This window comes from Barbus barbus, assembly GCF_936440315.1.
Source record: "Barbus barbus genome assembly, chromosome: 32".
NCBI classification, from domain to species: domain Eukaryota; kingdom Metazoa; phylum Chordata; class Actinopteri; order Cypriniformes; family Cyprinidae; genus Barbus; species Barbus barbus.
Window position 1 is genome coordinate 27,205,446 of NC_136760.1, and position 20,645 is coordinate 27,226,090.

The 20,645-nt window shown below is 36.6% G+C and overlaps 1 protein-coding gene across 1 annotated transcript in view; it reads right to left on the reverse strand.

Annotated features, from left to right (window-relative positions):
* Window positions 1–460: 460 nt before the first annotated feature.
* LOC306852745 (uncharacterized protein) overlaps window positions 461–20,645 on the reverse strand; it is a gene marked incomplete at both ends in the record, with an annotated part of 32,026 nt that continues 11,841 nt past the window's right edge. Inside the window, 23 exon segments of the mRNA XM_079389810.1 lie at window positions 461–891; window positions 3,355–3,735; window positions 4,372–4,461; window positions 4,542–4,943; window positions 5,050–5,442; window positions 5,673–5,744; window positions 5,827–6,091; window positions 6,093–6,217; window positions 6,857–7,261; window positions 9,706–10,086; window positions 10,723–10,812; window positions 10,893–11,294; window positions 11,401–11,793; window positions 12,021–12,092; window positions 12,175–12,564; window positions 13,204–13,608; window positions 16,083–16,463; window positions 17,100–17,189; window positions 17,270–17,671; window positions 17,778–18,170; window positions 18,404–18,475; window positions 18,558–18,947; window positions 19,575–19,979. Of these exon segments, the coding sequence (XP_079245936.1) occupies window positions 461–891; window positions 3,355–3,735; window positions 4,372–4,461; window positions 4,542–4,943; window positions 5,050–5,442; window positions 5,673–5,744; window positions 5,827–6,091; window positions 6,093–6,217; window positions 6,857–7,261; window positions 9,706–10,086; window positions 10,723–10,812; window positions 10,893–11,294; window positions 11,401–11,793; window positions 12,021–12,092; window positions 12,175–12,564; window positions 13,204–13,608; window positions 16,083–16,463; window positions 17,100–17,189; window positions 17,270–17,671; window positions 17,778–18,170; window positions 18,404–18,475; window positions 18,558–18,947; window positions 19,575–19,979 (6,830 nt within the window).

Consider the following 20,645-nt stretch of genomic DNA (forward strand, 5'->3'; position numbering starts at 1 on the left):
AGTAGGGGCTTGCGCATTTACAGCCCTTCAAAATAAGGAGTAACACTTTGAACTAACTAACTAACTAACTAACTGAATAAATAAATAAATAAGCATAAACATTGCTTTACCAAAACGTTTTTCAGCTATGCAAATAATAAAGCATTTTTGGCAAAAAACGGACTTCAAACAAACCCAAAAAGGACTGTGTGGTAATATTACAACATGGTCATATACATTATACATATTAAATGTTAAACGGTTGGTTTAAAGTTGTGAGATTTGATTGTTTTGTATGGATGGTTGTGGAGAGATTTACAGAATGTTTACCCAACTCCACAGCACTGAGTCTAACTGGTTAACGTATTTAATTTTGTTATCACTTAATTAAGATGAATATCAAATGATCAAATAAATAAAGCATTTAATCTTGATACTGACATTCAAATAAAAGAAAATCATCTCAATCTCTCGGGGATTCTCAGAGAAAAGAAGTTAAATTTGCACCTGCACAATATGAAGGCATGTAGATCGACAGATCTGGCTTGACAAGTTTATACACGTAATAATCTCCTGGACAGGCTTTGACTTGGATGGATGAGGATCTGTAGTCGTCACACTGGCTAGACCATATATAACTTCCCAAAACTTCACGGGTCACTACTCCATCCTCAAGTGTTGGATGAGAACCGCTGAGATACAGTCCAGTGTAACCACCACATCCTGTATTACTCACACACCACTCAGACATCTGGGCACTTTCTCCATTCAAATACAGCCGATACCAGCCCCTCCATTCAACATGGGTGTCATCATGGTAATAGTAGTGATATTGGTTTTGTCGTATGTCTCTCCAGTATTCATCAAGAGTGTTATAGTCATAGCATGGATCAGAGCTGAATGTTGTAGATTCTGTGAGAATAAAGACAAAAACGATAGTGCTGTAAATGATGCTATGGTAGTACAGTGTTTTTATTATTAAATTTTATATATATATATATATATATATATATATATATATATATATATATAAAAAACATTTTTTTTTTAAGAGTAGCAAAAAACAAAGAGCACATGACAGGTAAAAATGTAACAGATGTGTCCGTATAAAAGCAAAGATATTGGGATGGATGAGATAAACTCACTACACATACAACACATGAATGTTTTACACCATTCTCTCACCAATCAAATAAGAGTTATCACGGAGATTCCAACTGAGTATTTTAACTGTATATTTGCTTTCTCCAATTTGAAAGACGTGGTCATATAGGTTAGCTTTGTACAAAAAGTCTCAACTCATTTGCTTGAATAATGTTTTTGCTTTTTGTATGCATATTTCAGAGTTTCTAGACTATTTTAAGTCATAAAGTGAGCTAGATATATTAAAATGTAGCGCAAATCTTTTGGTGCCTGTGTTCTCCGGAGCTCAGCGGTTCTCCACAATTTCCCAGTGTAAATCTATGGTGGGAAACAGATACACCACACTCTCGTTATCTTCATGCTACCATACCTAACCCTTGCTCCAAACCAAGATGATTTCAGTCTGCTTCAGCAATGTGCATATTATTCTGCATTAGTTCTAGTTAGTAAGGTCGTGAGCACGTCCATTCTTAATTAACAGGGTATGTATGGAATAGCATACCAAATTAATGAAAGTATAATTCCTTTAGGTTAAAATGTTAATGAGAGTTGCATGCAAATGCTTCTGTTGTGTTTGTTTAATGTTTTGTCTGAGAATTGACATTTTTCTTTTCCCACCTGAATTCCTCTCTGTCTTGCAATAACTGAAATCAAAATTCAGATGCATTGAATAATACATTACGGCCTAAGATTTTCTCTCTCTCTCTCTCTCTCTCTCTCTCTCTCTCTCTCTGTCTGTGTGTGTGTGTGTGTGTGTGCTTAGAGCCGGTCAGTCAACTCTGACCATAGTGAAAGTTCACTATCTATCATAGATGTAACTGGTTTTTATACTGTACAAACTGTATAGTACTTTTCTATCCCCTTACCTACCCCTCACACAAAACTTTCTACATTTTTAGATTTTCAAAAAACATCGTTCTTTACAAGCTTGTTTCATCATGGGGGACAAAAAAGGTCAAAAAAGATCCCCACAAGGTCGAAATTAACTGGTATTAATATAATTTTGGGGACTTTTCATCCCCATAATGTAGGGAATACAAGAATCTACAAACACACACACACACTGCCTTCTTGTTCTAAAATGAGTAGTAGATTCTTGGACAAATAATTTCAACAAGCAAGGGAAGATTCTGAATCAAGTACACACGGTGGTCTGCAATGGAGCTAGATTTGTAACAATACATTTAACACTATTAATGTGAGAAGTTCTTTGCAGGTGTCACAAACACATAATATGGGTCTGATTTACACAAAACAATAATCCTCCAGACTGTAATACAACACATAATATTATTTGATATTAAGTTAAGATTTTATTCTAGTGAATTAAATTATTTTTTTTTGTATTATTTATCAATTCCCCCTTGAGAACCACTGATAATATTAGTCCAGGTTTTTGGCATAGTGGATATTTATCTTTTAAAAAAAACACTAAAAATAAATAACAATAAATTCATTATCATTAATAATAATAATAATAACAATTATATCCTATATGCACACTATATTTAGTGTACCTATTAACATTTCTGTAGCAATATGTAGGTTTTATCAAGCAGATGGGCCATGTACACACTGCAGCTCAATTGTCAGTTGTCAGTTCACCTTTTAGTGCTTAATTGCATTCTGTACACACATAATTCACAAAAATACAGGAGTGACACTTTGATAACTCCATAAACCCGATCGCTTTATGAGCCGAGTTCAAACAACAAGCTCAAAAAGCGCTTGTAATGACTGATCATGGCAGCACAGACAGGACGCACTCTGTGAAGCAGCCTGTACAAGCATAAACAAAGCACAATGCTGATAATAACGAGTGTTTTGTCACTGTAATATTACATTGGTCACAATAACGGATACTAAATAGATACTAATTTTATTTATTTATTTTTTCAAATTAGAAGTAGAATCTTGGACACATCACTTGAACTAGCAAAGGCAGATCCTGAACCTAGTACACGTGGTGGTCTATGTTAAATTCGGTTTACATGTGTCATAACACATAACACAAATTGCATAAAGCAATAATTCTCAAGATTGTTATACAGCACATTATATTACCAGTTGTTGTGGTTTCAGCTGTAGTTTCTGTGGTTGTGGTTGTCTCTGGCATTACAGTAGTAGAGGTAGTGTTGAGGTTCCTTGCATCTGAAATAAATAATTGGCTATTACATAAATAGCCTATAATGATCTCTTACATAAACAAATACCACATGTAAATATATTTACCTGCACAGTAGGCCAAATAGCAGCCAATTGGACTCACAAACTCATAGACATAATAATCTCCTGGACAGGCTTTGACTTTAATGGGATTGGATTGGAAAAAGCAGCAGTCATTGATCCAGTGACCGCAGACATCTCGAGTGACCACTCCATCCTCAACTGTTGGATGTCCTCCGTTCAGCCAGAGTGGGGCATGAGTGCCACAACTATTTTCATCAACACATGTGTCTGGCATCTGAACGCTCTGATCCTGAAGGAAGAGACGGTACCAGCCGTTCCAGCTGACCCAGGAGTCACACATTAATTGAGAAGAATGTTTATTGTTGGTGGATCTCCATGGATCGTCCAGGACATTGTAGTTGTAGCAGGGGTCAACAGGGGGAGCTGTCATTATGGACACATTAGACCAATACATTGTTGAATGGTTTTACATACTTGTTTGTAGTTGTGATATGAATAGAGCACTCTTCACGTAAACTCAGTGTTTTTGTTTTATTTGAGCCAAAACAGCAAAGAAAGTACACTATAAAGTATATAAATGTATGAAAGTCTATCAAATTCCTTTCCAATTCTTTTACCTTTTATCCGTGTACAAACATGCTATAAAGAAATGTCCTTCCTCTGATGGTTGAGGTCTATGAATAGTTTGGTTTCACGACAAGGCTTATTTGAACTAGATTTACTTTTTTCACTATTAATAAAGCTGCACGTACTTTCAATTCTTCACCATTTTTACAGCTATTCAATCAGTGGGGGTTTTTTTCATAGTTTGAAAATGAATTCTCTATTAATTTATCTATTTTCTTGTGAAGAATTAATGCTGCAATGGGATTAAGTCAAGTGCCATGCACAAGATAAGTATTTATACAAATGTTGTCCTTTCCTTCACATTTATATTGTACACTCATTCTATGAGCTGTATCACTTCTGTCTACACCCTGTTTTTCTACACCATTGTGTAAAAGTTGCAAGATGCTCTTGAGGGTGAGAGTGAGGTTTGAAGTCAAGACAATACTTTACCAGTGGTTGTGATTGGTGGAGTAATGGATTCAGTGGGTGGGATGGTCTCTGTTGTTGTAGATGCTGATGTGGTGGGCTGACTTGTGGCTTCTGGTATTAAACATTTTTTTATCAACAATTTTCTTTTTCAGTCAAAATCCAGAAAAGACTAAATGCATCCAAATGCTCACCTGCACAGTACGCTCCGCAAACTATTGGCTTGACAAACTCGTAAACATAGTAATTTCCAGGACAGGCTTTGACTTGTATAGGCTGGGATGTGTAAGTACAGCAGCCGTTCCACGAGGAGGCACAGACCTGACGGGTGACCACTCCATCTTCCAGCTGTGGATGAGGGCCATTAAGCCACAGAGGCTCATAAGAGCCACACATGCCTTGACTAACACATGATTCTGGCATCTGGGCATTTTGACTATTTTTGAACAGCCTGTACCAGCCATTCCACTCCACATTATAATCACACATGCCATAGTAGTAATAGTTGTTATAGTAAGAGTTGTCAGTGGCTCTCCAAGGCTCATCCAGACTGGTGTAGTTGTAGCAGGGATCAACACTTGGGGTGATGAAAGGTACTGTTATAAAAAAGTAGAAAGAGTGCATTATATACTGAAGATTGGATGTGTCCAACTATAAGATATCTCAAAAGAATCTTTAAAATACAGAGATTAATGAATTTACCTGCACAATATACAGGAGCTGGGATTGAAAGAGTTGGTCTGGTAAATTTGTAGACATAATAATCTCCAGGACAAGCTTTGACTTGGATTGGTTCAGATCTGTAGTGACTGCACTGATCATAGCGAGAGCCATAAACTTCACGTGTAACAACTCCATCTTCTAGCTGAGGATGAGAGCCACCAAGCCACAGAGCACTATAACCTCCACATGACATGTAAGTCGCACACCACTCAGGCATCTGAGCACTTGATCCATTAATGAAGAGTCGATACCAACCATCCCATTCTACACGAGTGTCATCAAGTCCATTTATATAGCCATACAGATACCAGTAATTGAATGTGCTTCTCCAGTGGTTGTCGAGTATGTTGTAGTTATTGCACGGGTCATAATCTGTGTTAGTAAGAGATGATGAAATCAAATCATAGTGAGGACAAACCAGTAAAACAGTATAATAGTTATGATAGTTAAACCATTTGTGAAATAGTTGTGCAACAAGTTCATGAATAAGATATTCCATTTTATACAATAGTTCAGAATCATTGGAGGAAAAACAGCAAATTAAGGATACTTTATATTATTATTATTATTATTATTATTATTATATACTGTATACAACTTACTCAAGGTGATGCTGGATCCAGTGATTAAATCTGGGCTCACAGTGGAAACCATCTGTGAAATACTGCTGACATCTAAAATCAATAAATCAATCAACCAGTCATTCCTAAAATTATTTTAAAAGTTGAAAAGGCTAGTGGAAAAAAAACACTGTACCTGTGCAGTATCCTGAACACCATAATTGCGGTTTCACAAGTTCATAGACATAGTAATTGCCTGGACATGCTTTCACTCTGATGGGGTTTGATTTGTAATCACAGCAGCTACCCCAATAATACCCTCCACAGACCTCTCTGATCACCACACCATCCTCTGTCTGAGGATGAGGACTATTGAGCCACAGATTCATGTATGCGTTACAGCTGTATGAACTAATACAGGTCTCTGACATCTGAATGTTCTTTCCATAGTAGAAAAGCCGGGTACCAGCCATTCCAGGAGAAATGTTCATCACAAATCCATTCTCCACTTTCATTGTTGGCTCTCCAGGGACGATCCAGAGACTCATAGTTGTAGCAGGGATCACTGCTGATGCTTTGGAAAGACACTGTCATGGAGTTTGTAAAAGTACTGTTAAAATATTGTAAGTGCATAGAAGAAGTTTAGAGTATCACATCCTAAAGCACAATGATGGGTAATTTTATCATTTTGAGCAATTATATTCTTATAAGTGGTGTGCCGTCAGGGCCAAAACAGGCCAAGTAGGGGCTTGCACATTTACAGCCCTTCAAAATAAGGAGTAACACTTTGAACTAACTAACTAACTAACTAACTGAATAAATAAATAAATAAGCATAAACATTGCTTTACCAAAACGTTTTTCAGCTATGCAAATAATAAAGCATTTTTGGCAAAAAACGGACTTCAAACAAACCCAAAAAGGACCGTGTGGTAATATTACAACATGGTCATATACATTATACATATTAAATGTTAAACGGTTGGTTTAAAGTTGTGAGATTTGATTGTTTTGTATGGATGGTTGTGGAGAGATTTACAGAATGTTTACCCAACTCCACAGCACTGAGTCTAACTGGTTAACGTATTTAATTTTGTTATCACTTAATTAAGATGAATATCAAATGATCAAATAAATAAAGCATTTAATCTTGATACTGACATTCAAATAAAAGAAAATCATCTCAATCTCTCGGGGATTCTCAGAGAAAAGAAGTTAAATTTGCACCTGCACAATATGAAGGCATGTAGATCGACAGATCTGGCTTGACAAGTTTATACACGTAATAATCTCCTGGACAGGCTTTGACTTGGATGGATGAGGATCTGTAGTCGTCACACTGGCTAGACCATATATAACTTCCCAAAACTTCACGGGTCACTACTCCATCCTCAAGTGTTGGATGAGAACCGCTGAGATACAGTCCAGTGTAACCACCACATCCTGTATTACTCACACACCACTCAGACATCTGAGCACTTTCTCCATTCAAATACAGCCGATACCAGCCCCTCCATTCAACATGGGTGTCATCATGGTAATAGTAGTGATATTGGTTTTGTCGTATGTCTCTCCAGTATTCATCAAGAGTGTTATAGTCATAGCATGGATCAGAGCTGAATGTTGTAGATTCTGTGAGAATAAAGACAAAAACGATAGTGCTGTAAATGATGCTATGGTAGTACAGTGTTTTTATTATTAAATTTTTTATATATATATATATATATATATATATATATATATAAAAAACATTTTTTTTTTAAGAGTAGCAAAAAACAAAGAGCACATGACAGGTAAAAATGTAGCAGATGTGTCCGTATAAAAGCAAAGATATTGGGATGGATGAGATAAACTCACTACACATACAACACATGAATGTTTTACACCATTCTCTCACCAATCAAATAAGAGTTATCACGGAGATTCCAACTGAGTATTTTAACTGTATATTTGCTTTCTCCAATTTGAAAGACGTGGTCATATAGGTTAGCTTTGTACAAAAAGTCTCAACTCATTTGCTTGAATAATGTTTTTGCTTTTTGTATGCATATTTCAGAGTTTCTAGACTATTTTAAGTCATAAAGTGAGCTAGATATATTAAAATGTAGCGCAAATCTTTTGGTGCCTGTGTTCTCCGGAGCTCAGCGGTTCTCCACAATTTCCCAGTGTAAATCTATGGTGGGAAACAGATACACCACACTCTCGTTATCTTCATGCTACCATACCTAACCCTTGCTCCAAACCAAGATGATTTCAGTCTGCTTCAGCAATGTGCATATTATTCTGCATTAGTTCTAGTTAGTAAGGTCGTGAGCACGTCCATTCTTAATTAACAGGGTATGTATGGAATAGCATACCAAATTAATGAAAGTATAATTCCTTTAGGTTAAAATGTTAATGAGAGTTGCATGCAAATGCTTCTGTTGTGTTTGTTTAATGTTTTGTCTGAGAATTGACATTTTTCTTTTCCCACCTGAATTCCTCTCTGTCTTGCAATAACTGAAATCAAAATTCAGATGCATTGAATAATACATTACGGCCTAAGATTTTCTCTCTCTCTCTCTCTCTCTCTCTCTCTCTCTCTGTCTGTGTGTGTGTGTGTGTGTGTGCTTAGAGCCGGTCAGTCAACTCTGACCATAGTGAAAATTCACTATCTATCATAGATGTAACTGGTTTTTATACTGTACAAACTGTATAGTACTTTTCTATCCCCTTACCTACCCCTCACACAAAACTTTCTACATTTTTAGATTTTCAAAAAACATCGTTCTTTACAAGCTTGTTTCATCATGGGGGACAAAAAAGGTCAAAAAAGATCCCCACAAGGTCGAAATTAACTGGTATTAATATAATTTTGGGGACTTTTCATCCCCATAATGTAGGGAATACAAGAATCTACAAACACACACACACACTGCCTTCTTGTTCTAAAATGAGTAGTAGATTCTTGGACAAATAATTTCAACAAGCAAGGGAAGATTCTGAATCAAGTACACACGGTGGTCTGCAATGGAGCTAGATTTGTAACAATACATTTAACACTATTAATGTGAGAAGTTCTTTGCAGGTGTCACAAACACATAATATGGGTCTGATTTACACAAAACAATAATCCTCCAGACTGTAATACAACACATAATATTATTTGATATTAAGTTAAGATTTTATTCTAGTGAATTAAATTATTTTTTTTAGTATTATTTATCAATTCCCCCTTGAGGACCACTGATAATATTAGTCCAGGTTTTTGGCATAGTGGATATTTATCTTTAAAAAAAAACACTAAAAATGAATAACAATAAATTCATTATCATTAATAATAATAATAATAACAATTATATCCTATATGCACACTATATTTAGTGTACCTATTAACATTTCTGTAGCAATATGTAGGTTTTATCAAGCAGATGGGCCATGTACACACTGCAGCTCAATTGTCAGTTCACCTTTTAGTGCTTAATCGCATTCTGTACACACATAATTCACAAAAATACAGGAGTGACACTTTGATAACTCCATAAACCCGATCGCTTTATGAGCCGAGTTCAAACAACAAGCTCAAAAAGCGCTTGTAATGACTGATCATGGCAGCACAGACAGGACGCACTCTGTGAAGCAGCCTGTACAAGCATAAACAAAGCACAATGCTGATAATAACGAGTGTTTTGTCACTGTAATATTACATTGGTCACAATAACGGATACTAAATAGATACTAATTTTATTTATTTATTTTTTCAAATTAGAAGTAGAATCTTGGACACATCACTTGAACTAGCAAAGGCAGATCCTGAACCTAGTACACGTGGTGGTCTATGTTAAATTCGGTTTACATGTGTCATAACACATAACACAAATTGCATAAAGCAATAATTCTCAAGATTGTTATACAGCACATTATATTACCAGTTGTTGTGGTTTCAGCTGTAGTTTCTGTGGTTGTGGTTGTCTCTGGCATTACAGTAGTAGAGGTTGTGTTGAGGTTCCTTGCATCTGAAATAAATAATTGGCTATTACATAAATAGCCTATAATGATCTCTTACATAAACAAATACCACATGTAAATATATTTACCTGCACAGTAGGCCAAATAGCAGCCAATTGGACTCACAAACTCATAGACATAATAATCTCCTGGACAGGCTTTGACTTTAATGGGGTTGGATTGGAAAAAGCAGCAGTCATTGATCCAGTGACCGCAGACATCTCGAGTGACCACTCCATCCTCAACTGTTGGATGTCCTCCGTTCAGCCAGAGTGGAGCATGAGTGCCACAACTATTTTCATCAACACATGTGTCTGGCATCTGAACGCTCTGATCCTGAAGGAAGAGACGGTACCAGCCGTTCCAGCTGACCCAGGAGTCACACATTAATTGAGAAGAATGTTTATTGTTGGTGGATCTCCATGGATCGTCCAGGACATTGTAGTTGTAGCAGGGGTCAACAGGGGGAGCTGTCATTATGGACACATTAGACCAATACATTGTTGAATGGTTTTACATACTTGTTTGTAGTTGTGATATGAATAGAGCACTCTTCACGTAAACTCAGTGTTTTTGTTTTATTTGAGCCAAAACAGCAAAGAAAGTACACTATAAAGTATATAAATGTATGAAAGTCTATCAAATTCCTTTCCAATTCTTTTACCTTTTATCCGTGTACAAACATGCTATAAAGAAATGTCCTTCCTCTGATGGTTGAGGTCTATGAATAGTTTGGTTTCACGACAAGGCTTATTTGAACTAGATTTACTTTTTTCACTATTAATAAAGCTGCACGTACTTTCAATTCTTCACCATTTTTACAGCTATTCAATCAGTGGTTTTTTTTTTCATAGTTTGAAAATGAATTCTCTATTAATTTATCTATTTTCTTGTGAAGAATTAATGCTGCAATGGGATTAAGTCAAGTGCCATGCACAAGATGAGTATTTATACAAATGTTGTCCTTTCCTTCACATTTATATTGTACACTCATTCTATGAGCTGTATCACTTCTGTCTACACCCTGTTTTTCTACACCATTGTGTAAAAGTTGCAAGATGCTCTTGAGGGTGAGAGTGAGGTTTGAAGTCAAGACAATACTTTACCAGTGGTTGTGATTGGTGGAGTAATGGATTCAGTGGGTGGGATGGTCTCTGTTGTTGTAGATGCTGATGTGGTGGGCTGACTTGTGGCTTCTGGTATTAAACATTTTTTTATCAACAATTTTCTTTTTCAGTCAAAATCCAGAAAAGACTAAATGCATCCAAATGCTCACCTGCACAGTACGCTCCGCAAACTATTGGCTTGACAAACTCGTAAACATAGTAATTTCCAGGACAGGCTTTGACTTGTATAGGCTGGGATGTGTAAGTACAGCAGCCGTTCCACGAGGAGGCACAGACCTGACGGGTGACCACTCCATCTTCCAGCTGTGGATGAGGGCCATTAAGCCACAGAGGCTCATAAGAGCCACACATGCCTTGACTAACACATGATTCTGGCATCTGGGCATTTTGACTATTTTTGAACAGCCTGTACCAGCCATTCCACTCCACATTATAATCACACATGCCATAGTAGTAATAGTTGTTATAGTAAGAGTTGTCAGTGGCTCTCCAAGGCTCATCCAGACTGGTGTAGTTGTAGCAGGGATCAACACTTGGGGTGATGAAAGGTACTGTTATAAAAAAGTAGAAAGAGTGCATTATATACTGAAGATTGGATGTGTCCAACTATAAGATATCTCAAAAGAATCTTTAAAATACAGAGATTAATGAATTTACCTGCACAATATACAGGAGCTGGGATTGAAAGAGTTGGTCTGGTAAATTTGTAGACATAATAATCTCCAGGACAAGCTTTGACTTGGATTGGTTCAGATCTGTAGTGACTGCACTGATCATAGCGAGAGCCATAAACTTCACGAGCAACAACTCCATCTTCTAGCTGAGGATGAGAGCCACCAAGCCACAGAGCACTATAACCTCCACATGACATGTAAGTCGCACACCACTCAGGCATCTGAGCACTTGATCCATTAATGAAGAGTCGATACCAACCATCCCATTCTACACGAGTGTCATCAAGTCCATTTATATAGCCATACAGATACCAGTAATTGAATGTGCTTCTCCAGTGGTTGTCGAGTATGTTGTAGTTATTGCACGGGTCATAATCTGTGTTAGTAAGAGATGATGAAATCAAATCATAGTGAGGACAAACCAGTAAAACAGTATAATAGTTATGATAGTTAAACCATTTGTGAAATAGTTGTGCAACAAGTTCATGAATAAGATATTCCATTTTATACAATAGTTCAGAATCATTGGAGGAAAAACAGCTAATTAAGGATACTTTATATTATTATTATTATTATTATTATTATATACTGTATACAACTTACTCAAGGTGATGCTGGATCCAGTGATTAAATCTGGGCTCACAGTGGAAACCATCTGTGAAATACTGCTGACATCTAAAATCAATAAATCAATCAACCAGTCATTCCTAAAATTATTTTAAAAGTTGAAAAGGCTAGTGGAAAAAAAACACTGTACCTGTGCAGTATCCTGAACACCATAATTGCGGTTTCACAAGTTCATAGACATAGTAATTGCCTGGACACGCTTTCACTCTGATGGGGTTTGATTTGTAATCACAGCAGCTACCCCAATAATACCCTCCACAGACCTCTCTGATCACCACTCCATCCTCTGTCTGAGGATGAGGACTATTGAGCCACAGATTCATGTATGCGTTACAGCTGTATGAACTAATACAGGTCTCTGACATCTGAATGTTCTTTCCATAGTAGAAAAGCCGGTACCAGCCATTCCAGGAGAAATGTTCATCACAAATCCATTCTCCACTTTCATTGTTGGCCCTCCAGGGACGATCCAGAGACTCATAGTTGTAGCAGGGATCACTGCTGATGCTTTGGAAAGACACTGTCATGGAGTTTGTAAAAGTACTGTTAAAATATTGTAAGTTTATAGAAGAAGTTTAGAGTATCACATCCTAAAACACAATGATGGGTAATTTTATCATTTTGAGCAATTATATTCTTATAAGTGGTGTGCCGTCAGGGCCAAAACAGGCCAAGTAGGGGCTTGCGCATTTACAGCCCTTCAAAATAAGGAGTAACACTTTGAACTAACTAACTAACTAACTAACTGAATAAATAAATAAATAAGCATAAACATTGCTTTACCAAAACGTTTTTCAGCTATGCAAATAATAAAGCATTTTTGGCAAAAAACGGACTTCAAACAAACCCAAAAAGGACCGTGTGGTAATATTACAACATGGTCATATACATTATACATATTAAATGTTAAACGGTTGGTTTAAAGTTGTGAGATTTGATTGTTTTGTATGGATGGTTGTGGAGAGATTTACAGAATGTTTACCCAACTCCACAGCACTGAGTCTAACTGGTTAACGTATTTAATTTTGTTATCACTTAATTAAGATGAATATCAAATGATCAAATAAATAAAGCATTTAATCTTGATACTGACATTCAAATAAAAGAAAATCATCTCAATCTCTCGGGGATTCTCAGAGAAAAGAAGTTAAATTTGCACCTGCACAATATGAAGGCATGTAGATCGACAGATCTGGCTTGACAAGTTTATACACGTAATAATCTCCTGGACAGGCTTTGACTTGGATGGATGAGGATCTGTAGTCGTCACACTGGCTAGACCATATATAACTTCCCAAAACTTCACGGGTCACTACTCCATCCTCAAGTGTTGGATGAGAACCGCTGAGATACAGTCCAGTGTAACCACCACATCCTGTATTACTCACACACCACTCAGACATCTGGGCACTTTCTCCATTCAAATACAGCCGATACCAGCCCCTCCATTCAACATGGGTGTCATCATGGTAATAGTAGTGATATTGGTTTTGTCGTATGTCTCTCCAGTATTCATCAAGAGTGTTATAGTCATAGCATGGATCAGAGCTGAATGTTGTAGATTCTGTGAGAATAAAGACAAAAACGATAGTGCTGTAAATGATGCTATGGTAGTACAGTGTTTTTATTATTTAATTTTTTATATATATATATATATATATATATATATATATATATATATATATATATATATATATAAAAAAAAAATTTTTTTAAGAGTAGCAAAAAACAAAGAGCACATGACAGGTAAAAATGTAACAGATGTGTCCGTATAAAAGCAAAGATATTGGGATGGATGAGATAAACTCACTACACATACAACACATGAATGTTTTACACCATTCTCTCACCAATCAAATAAGAGTTATCACGGAGATTCCAACTGAGTATTTTAACTGTATATTTGCTTTCTCCAATTTGAAAGACGTGGTCATATAGGTTAGCTTTGTACAAAAAGTCTCAACTCATTTGCTTGAATAATGTTTTTGCTTTTTGTATGCATATTTCAGAGTTTCTAGACTATTTTAAGTCATAAAGTGAGCTAGATATATTAAAATGTAGCGCAAATCTTTTGGTGCCTGTGTTCTCTGGAGCTCAGCGGTTCTCCACAATTTCCCAGTGTAAATCTATGGTGGGAAACAGATACACCACACTCTCGTTATCTTCATGCTACCATACCTAACCCTTGCTCCAAACCAAGATGATTTCAGTCTGCTTCAGCAATGTGCATATTATTCTGCATTAGTTCTAGTTAGTAAGGTCGTGAGCACGTCCATTCTTAATTAACAGGGTATGTATGGAATAGCATACCAAATTAATGAAAGTATAATTCCTTTAGGTTAAAATGTTAATGAGAGTTGCATGCAAATGCTTCTGTTGTGTTTGTTTAATGTTTTGTCTGAGAATTGACATTTTTCTTTTCCCACCTGAATTCCTCTCTGTCTTGCAATAACTGAAATCAAAATTCAGATGCATTGAATAATACATTACGGCCTAAGATTTTCTCTCTCTCTCTCTCTCTCTCTCTCTCTCTCTGTCTGTGTGTGTGTGTGTGTGTGTGCTTAGAGCCGGTCAGTCAACTCTGACCATAGTGAAAGTTCACTATCTATCATAGATGTAACTGGTTTTTATACTGTACAAACTGTATAGTACTTTTCTATCCCCTTACCTACCCCTCACACAAAACTTTCTACATTTTTAGATTTTCAAAAAACATCGTTCTTTACAAGCTTGTTTCATCATGGGGGACAAAAAAGGTCAAAAAAGATCCCCACAAGGTCGAAATTAACTGGTATTAATATAATTTTGGGGACTTTTCATCCCCATAATGTAGGGAATACAAGAATCTACAAACACACACACACACACACACTGCCTTCTTGTTCTAAAATGAGTAGTAGATTCTTGGACAAATAATTTCAACAAGCAAGGGAAGATTCTGAATCAAGTACACACGGTGGTCTGCAATGGAGCTAGATTTGTAACAATACATTTAACACTATTAATGTGAGAAGTTCTTTGCAGGTGTCACAAACACATAATATGGGTCTGATTTACACAAAACAATAATCCTCCAGACTGTAATACAACACATAATATTATTTGATATTAAGTTAAGATTTTATTCTAGTGAATTAAATTATTTTTTTTAGTATTATTTATCAATTCCCCCTTGAGGACCACTGATAATATTAGTCCAGGTTTTTGGCATAGTGGATATTTATCTTTAAAAAAAAACACTAAAAATAAATAACAATAAATTCATTATCATTAATAATAATAATAATAACAATTATATCCTATATGCACACTATATTTAGTGTACCTATTAACATTTCTGTAGCAATATGTAGGTTTTATCAAGCAGATGGGCCATGTACACACTGCAGCTCAATTCGGTTGTCAGTTCACCTTTTAGTGCTTAATCGCATTCTGTACACACATAATTCACAAAAATACAGGAGTGACACTTTGATAACTCCATAAACCCGATCGCTTTATGAGCCAAGTTCAAACAACAAGCTCAAAAAGCGCTTGTAATGACTGATCATGGCAGCACAGACAGGACGCACTCTGTGAAGCAGCCTGTACAAGCATAAACAAAGCACAATGCTGATAATAACGAGTGTTTTGTCACTGTAATATTACATTGGTCACAATAACGGATACTAAATAGATACTAATTTTATTTATTTATTTTTTCAAATTAGAAGTAGAATCTTGGACACATCACTTGAACTAGCAAAGGCAGATCCTGAACCTAGTACACGTGGTGGTCTATGTTAAATTCGGTTTACATGTGTCATAACACATAACACAAATTGCATAAAGCAATAATTCTCAAGATTGTTATACAGCACATTATATTACCAGTTGTTGTGGTTTCAGCTGTAGTTTCTGTGGTTGTGGTTGTCTCTGGCATTACAGTAGTAGAGGTAGTGTTGAGGTTCCTTGCATCTGAAATAAATAATTGGCTATTACATAAATAGCCTATAATGATCTCTTACATAAACAAATACCACATGTAAATATATTTACCTGCACAGTAGGCCAAATAGCAGCCAATTGGACTCACAAACTCATAGACATAATAATCTCCTGGACAGGCTTTGACTTTAATGGGGTTGGATTGGAAAAAGCAGCAGTCATTGATCCAGTGACCGCAGACATCTCGAGTGACCACTCCATCCTCAACTGTTGGATGTCCTCCGTTCAGCCAGAGTGGGGCATGAGTGCCACAACTATTTTCATCAACACATGTGTCTGGCATCTGAACGCTCTGATCCTGAAGGAAGAGACGGTACCAGCCGTTCCAGCTGACCCAGGAGTCACACATTAATTGAGAGGAATGTTTATTGTTGGTGGATCTCCATGGATCGTCCAGGACATTGTAGTTGTAGCAGGGGTCAACAGGGGGAGCTGTCATTATGGACACATTAGACCAATACATTGTTGAATGGTTTTACATACTTGTTTGTAGTTGTGATATGAATAGAGCACTCTTCACGTAAACTCAGTGTTTTTGTTTTATTTGAGCCAAAACAGCAAAGAAAGTACACTATAAAGTATATAAATGTATGAAAGTCTATCAAATTCCTATCCAATTCTTTTACCTTTTATCCGTGTACAAACATGCTATAAAGAAATGTCCTTCCTCTGATGGTTGAGGTCTATGAATAGTTTGGTTTCACGACAAGGCTTATTTGAACTAGATTTACTTTTTTCACTATTAATAAAGCTGCACGTACTTTCAATTCTTCACCATTTTTACAGCTATTCAATCAGTGGGGTTTTTTTTCATAGTTTGAAAATGAATTCTCTATTAATTTATCTATTTTCTTGTGAAGAATTAATGCTGCAATGGGATTAAGTCAAGTGCCATGCACAAGATGAGTATTTATACAAATGTTGTCCTTTCCTTCACATTTATATTGTACACTCATTCTATGAGCTGTATCACTTCTGTCTACACCCTGTTTTTCTACACCATTGTGTAAAAGTTGCAAGATGCTCTTGAGGGTGAGAGTGAGGTTTGAAGTCAAGACAATACTTTACCAGTGGTTGTGATTGGTGGAGTAATGGATTCAGTGGGTGGGATGGTCTCTGTTGTTGTAGATGCTGATGTGGTGGGCTGACTTGTGGCTTCTGGTATTAAACATTTTTTTATCAACAATTTTCTTTTTCAGTCAAAATCCAGAAAAGACTAAATGCATCCAAATGCTCACCTGCACAGTACGCTCCGCAAACTATTGGTTTGACAAACTCGTAAACATAGTAATTTCCAGGACAGGCTTTGACTTGTATAGGCTGGGATGTGTAAGTACAGCAGCCGTTCCACGAGGAGGCACAGACCTGACGGGTGACCACTCCATCTTCCAGCTGTGGATGAGGGCCATTAAGCCACAGAGGCTCATAAGAGCCACACATGCCTTGACTAACACATGATTCTGGCATCTGGGCATTTTGACTATTTTTGAACAGCCTGTACCAACCATTCCACTCCACATTATAATCACACATGCCATAGTAGTAATAGTTGTTATAGTAAGAGTTGTCAGTGGCTCTCCAAGGCTCATCCAGACTGGTGTAGTTGTAGCAGGGATCAACACTTGGGGTGATGAAAGGTACTGTTATAAAAAAGTAGAAAGAGTGCATTATATACTGAAGATTGGATGTGTCCAACTATAAGATATCTCAAAAGAATCTTTAAAATACAGAGATTAATGAATTTACCTGCACAATATACAGGAGCTGGGATTGAAAGAGTTGGTCTGGTAAATTTGTAGACATAATAATCTCCAGGACAAGCTTTGACTTGGATTGGTTCAGATCTGTAGTGACTGCACTGATCATAGCGAGAGCCATAAACTTCACGTGTAACAACTCCATCTTCTAGCTGAGGATGAGAGCCACCAAGCCACAGAGCACTATAACCTCCACATGACATGTAAGTCGCACACCACTCAGGCATCTGAGCACTTGATCCATTAATGAAGAGTCGATACCAACCATCCCATTCTACACGAGTGTCATCAAGTCCATTTATATAGCCATACAGATACCAGTAATTGAATGTGCTTCTCCAGTGGTTGTCGAGTATGTTGTAGTTATTGCACGGGTCATAATCTGTGTTAGTAAGAGATGATGAAATCAAATCATAGTGAGGACAAACCAGTAAAACAGTATAATAGTTATGATAGTTAAACCATTTGTGAAATAGTTGTGCAACAAGTTCATGAATAAGATATTCCATTTTATACAATAGTTCAGAATCATTGGAGGAAAAACAGCTAATTAAGGATACTTTATATTATTATTATTATTATTATTATTATTATTATATACTGTATACAACTTACTCAAGGTGATGCTGGATCCAGTGATTAAATCTGGGCTCACAGTGGAAACCATCTGTGAAATACTGCTGACATCTAAAATCAATAAATCAATCAACCAGTCATTCCTAAAATTATTTTAAAAGTTGAAAAGGCTAGTGGAAAAAAAACACTGTACCTGTGCAGTATCCTGAACACCATAATTGCGGTTTCACAAGTTCATAGACATAGTAATTGCCTGGACACGCTTTCACTCTGATGGGGTTTGATTTGTAATCACAGCAGCTACCCCAATAATACCCTCCACAGACCTCTCTGATCACCACTCCATCCTCTGTCTGAGGATGAGGACTATTGAGCCACAGATTCATGTATGCATTACAGCTGTATGAACTAATACAGGTCTCTGACATCTGGATGTTCTTTCCATAGTAGAAAAGCCGGTACCAGCCATTCCAGGAGAAATGTTCATCACAAATCCATTCTCCACTTTCATTGTTGGCTCTCCAGGGACGATCCAGAGACTCATAGTTGTAGCAGGGATCACTGCTGATGCTTTGGAAAGACACTGTCATGGAGTTTGTAAAAGTACTGTTAAAATATTGTAAGTGCATAGAAGAAGTTTAGAGTATCACATCCTAAAGCACAATGATGGGTAATTTTATCATTTTGAGCAATTATATTCTTATAAGTGGTGTGCCGTCAGGGCCAAAACAGGCCAAGTAGGGGCTTGCACATTTACAGCCCTTCAAAATAAGGAGTAACACTTTGAACTAACTAACTGAATAAATAAATAAATAAGCATAAACATTGCTTTACCAAAACGTTTTTCAGCTATGCAAATAATAAAGCATTTTTGGCAAAAAACGGACTTCAAACAAACCCAAAAAGGACCGTGTGGTAATATTACAACATGGTCATATACATTATACATATTAAATGTTAAACGGTTGGTTTAAAGTTGTGAGATTTGATTGTTTTGTATGGATGGTTGTGGAGAGATTTACAGAATGTTTACCCAACTCCACAGCACTGAGTCTAACTGGTTAACGTATTTAATTTTCTTATCACTTAATTAAGATGAATATCAAATGATCAAATAAATAAAGCATTTAATCTTGATACTGACATTCAAATAAAAGAAAATCATCTCAATCTCTCGGGGATTCTCAGAGAAAAGAAGTTAAATTTGCACCTGCACAATATGAAGGCATGTAGATCGACAGATCTGGCTTGACAAGTTTATACACGTAATAATCTCCTGGACAGGCTTTGACTTGGATGGATGAGGATCTGTAGACGTCACACTGGCTAGACCATATATAACTTCCCAAAACTTCACGGGTCACTACTCCATCCTCAAGTGTTGGATGAGAACCGCTGAGATACAGTCCAGTGTAACCACCACATCCTGTATTACTCACACACCACTCAGACATCTGGGCACTTTCTCCATTCAAATACAGCCGATACCAGCCCCTCCATTCAACATGGGTGTCATCATGGTAATAGTAGTGATATTGGTTTTGTCGTATGTCTCTCCAGTATTCATCAAGAGTGTTATAGTCATAGCATGGATCAGAGCTGAATGTTGTAGATTCTGTGAGAATAAAGACAAAAACGATAGTGCTGTAAATGATGCTATGGTAGTACAGTGTTTTTATTATTAAATTTTTTATATATATATATATATATATATATATATAAAAAACATTTTTTTTTTAAGAGTAGCAAAAAACAAAGAGCACATGACAGGTAAAAATGTAACAGATGTGTCCGTATAAAAGCAAAGATATTGGGATGGATGAGATAAACTCACTACACATACAACACATGAATGTTTTACACCATTCTCTCACCAATCAAATAAGAGTTATCACGGAGATTCCAACTGAGTATTTTAACTGTATATTTGCTTTCTCCAATTTGAAAGACGTGGTCATATAGGTTAGCTTTGTACAAAAAGTCTCAACTCATTTGCTTGAATAATGTTTTTGCTTTTTGTATGCATATTTCAGAGTTTCTAGACTATTTTAAGTCATAAAGTGAGCTAGATATATTAAAATGTAGCGCAAATCTTTTGGTGCCTGTGTTCTCCGGAGCTCAGCGGTTCTCCACAATTTCCCAGTGTAAATCTATGGTGGGAAACAGATACACCACACTCTCGTTATCTTCATGCTACCATACCTAACCCTTGCTCCAAACCAAGATGATTTCAGTCTGCTTCAGCAATGTGCATATTATTCTGCATTAGTTCTAGTTAGTA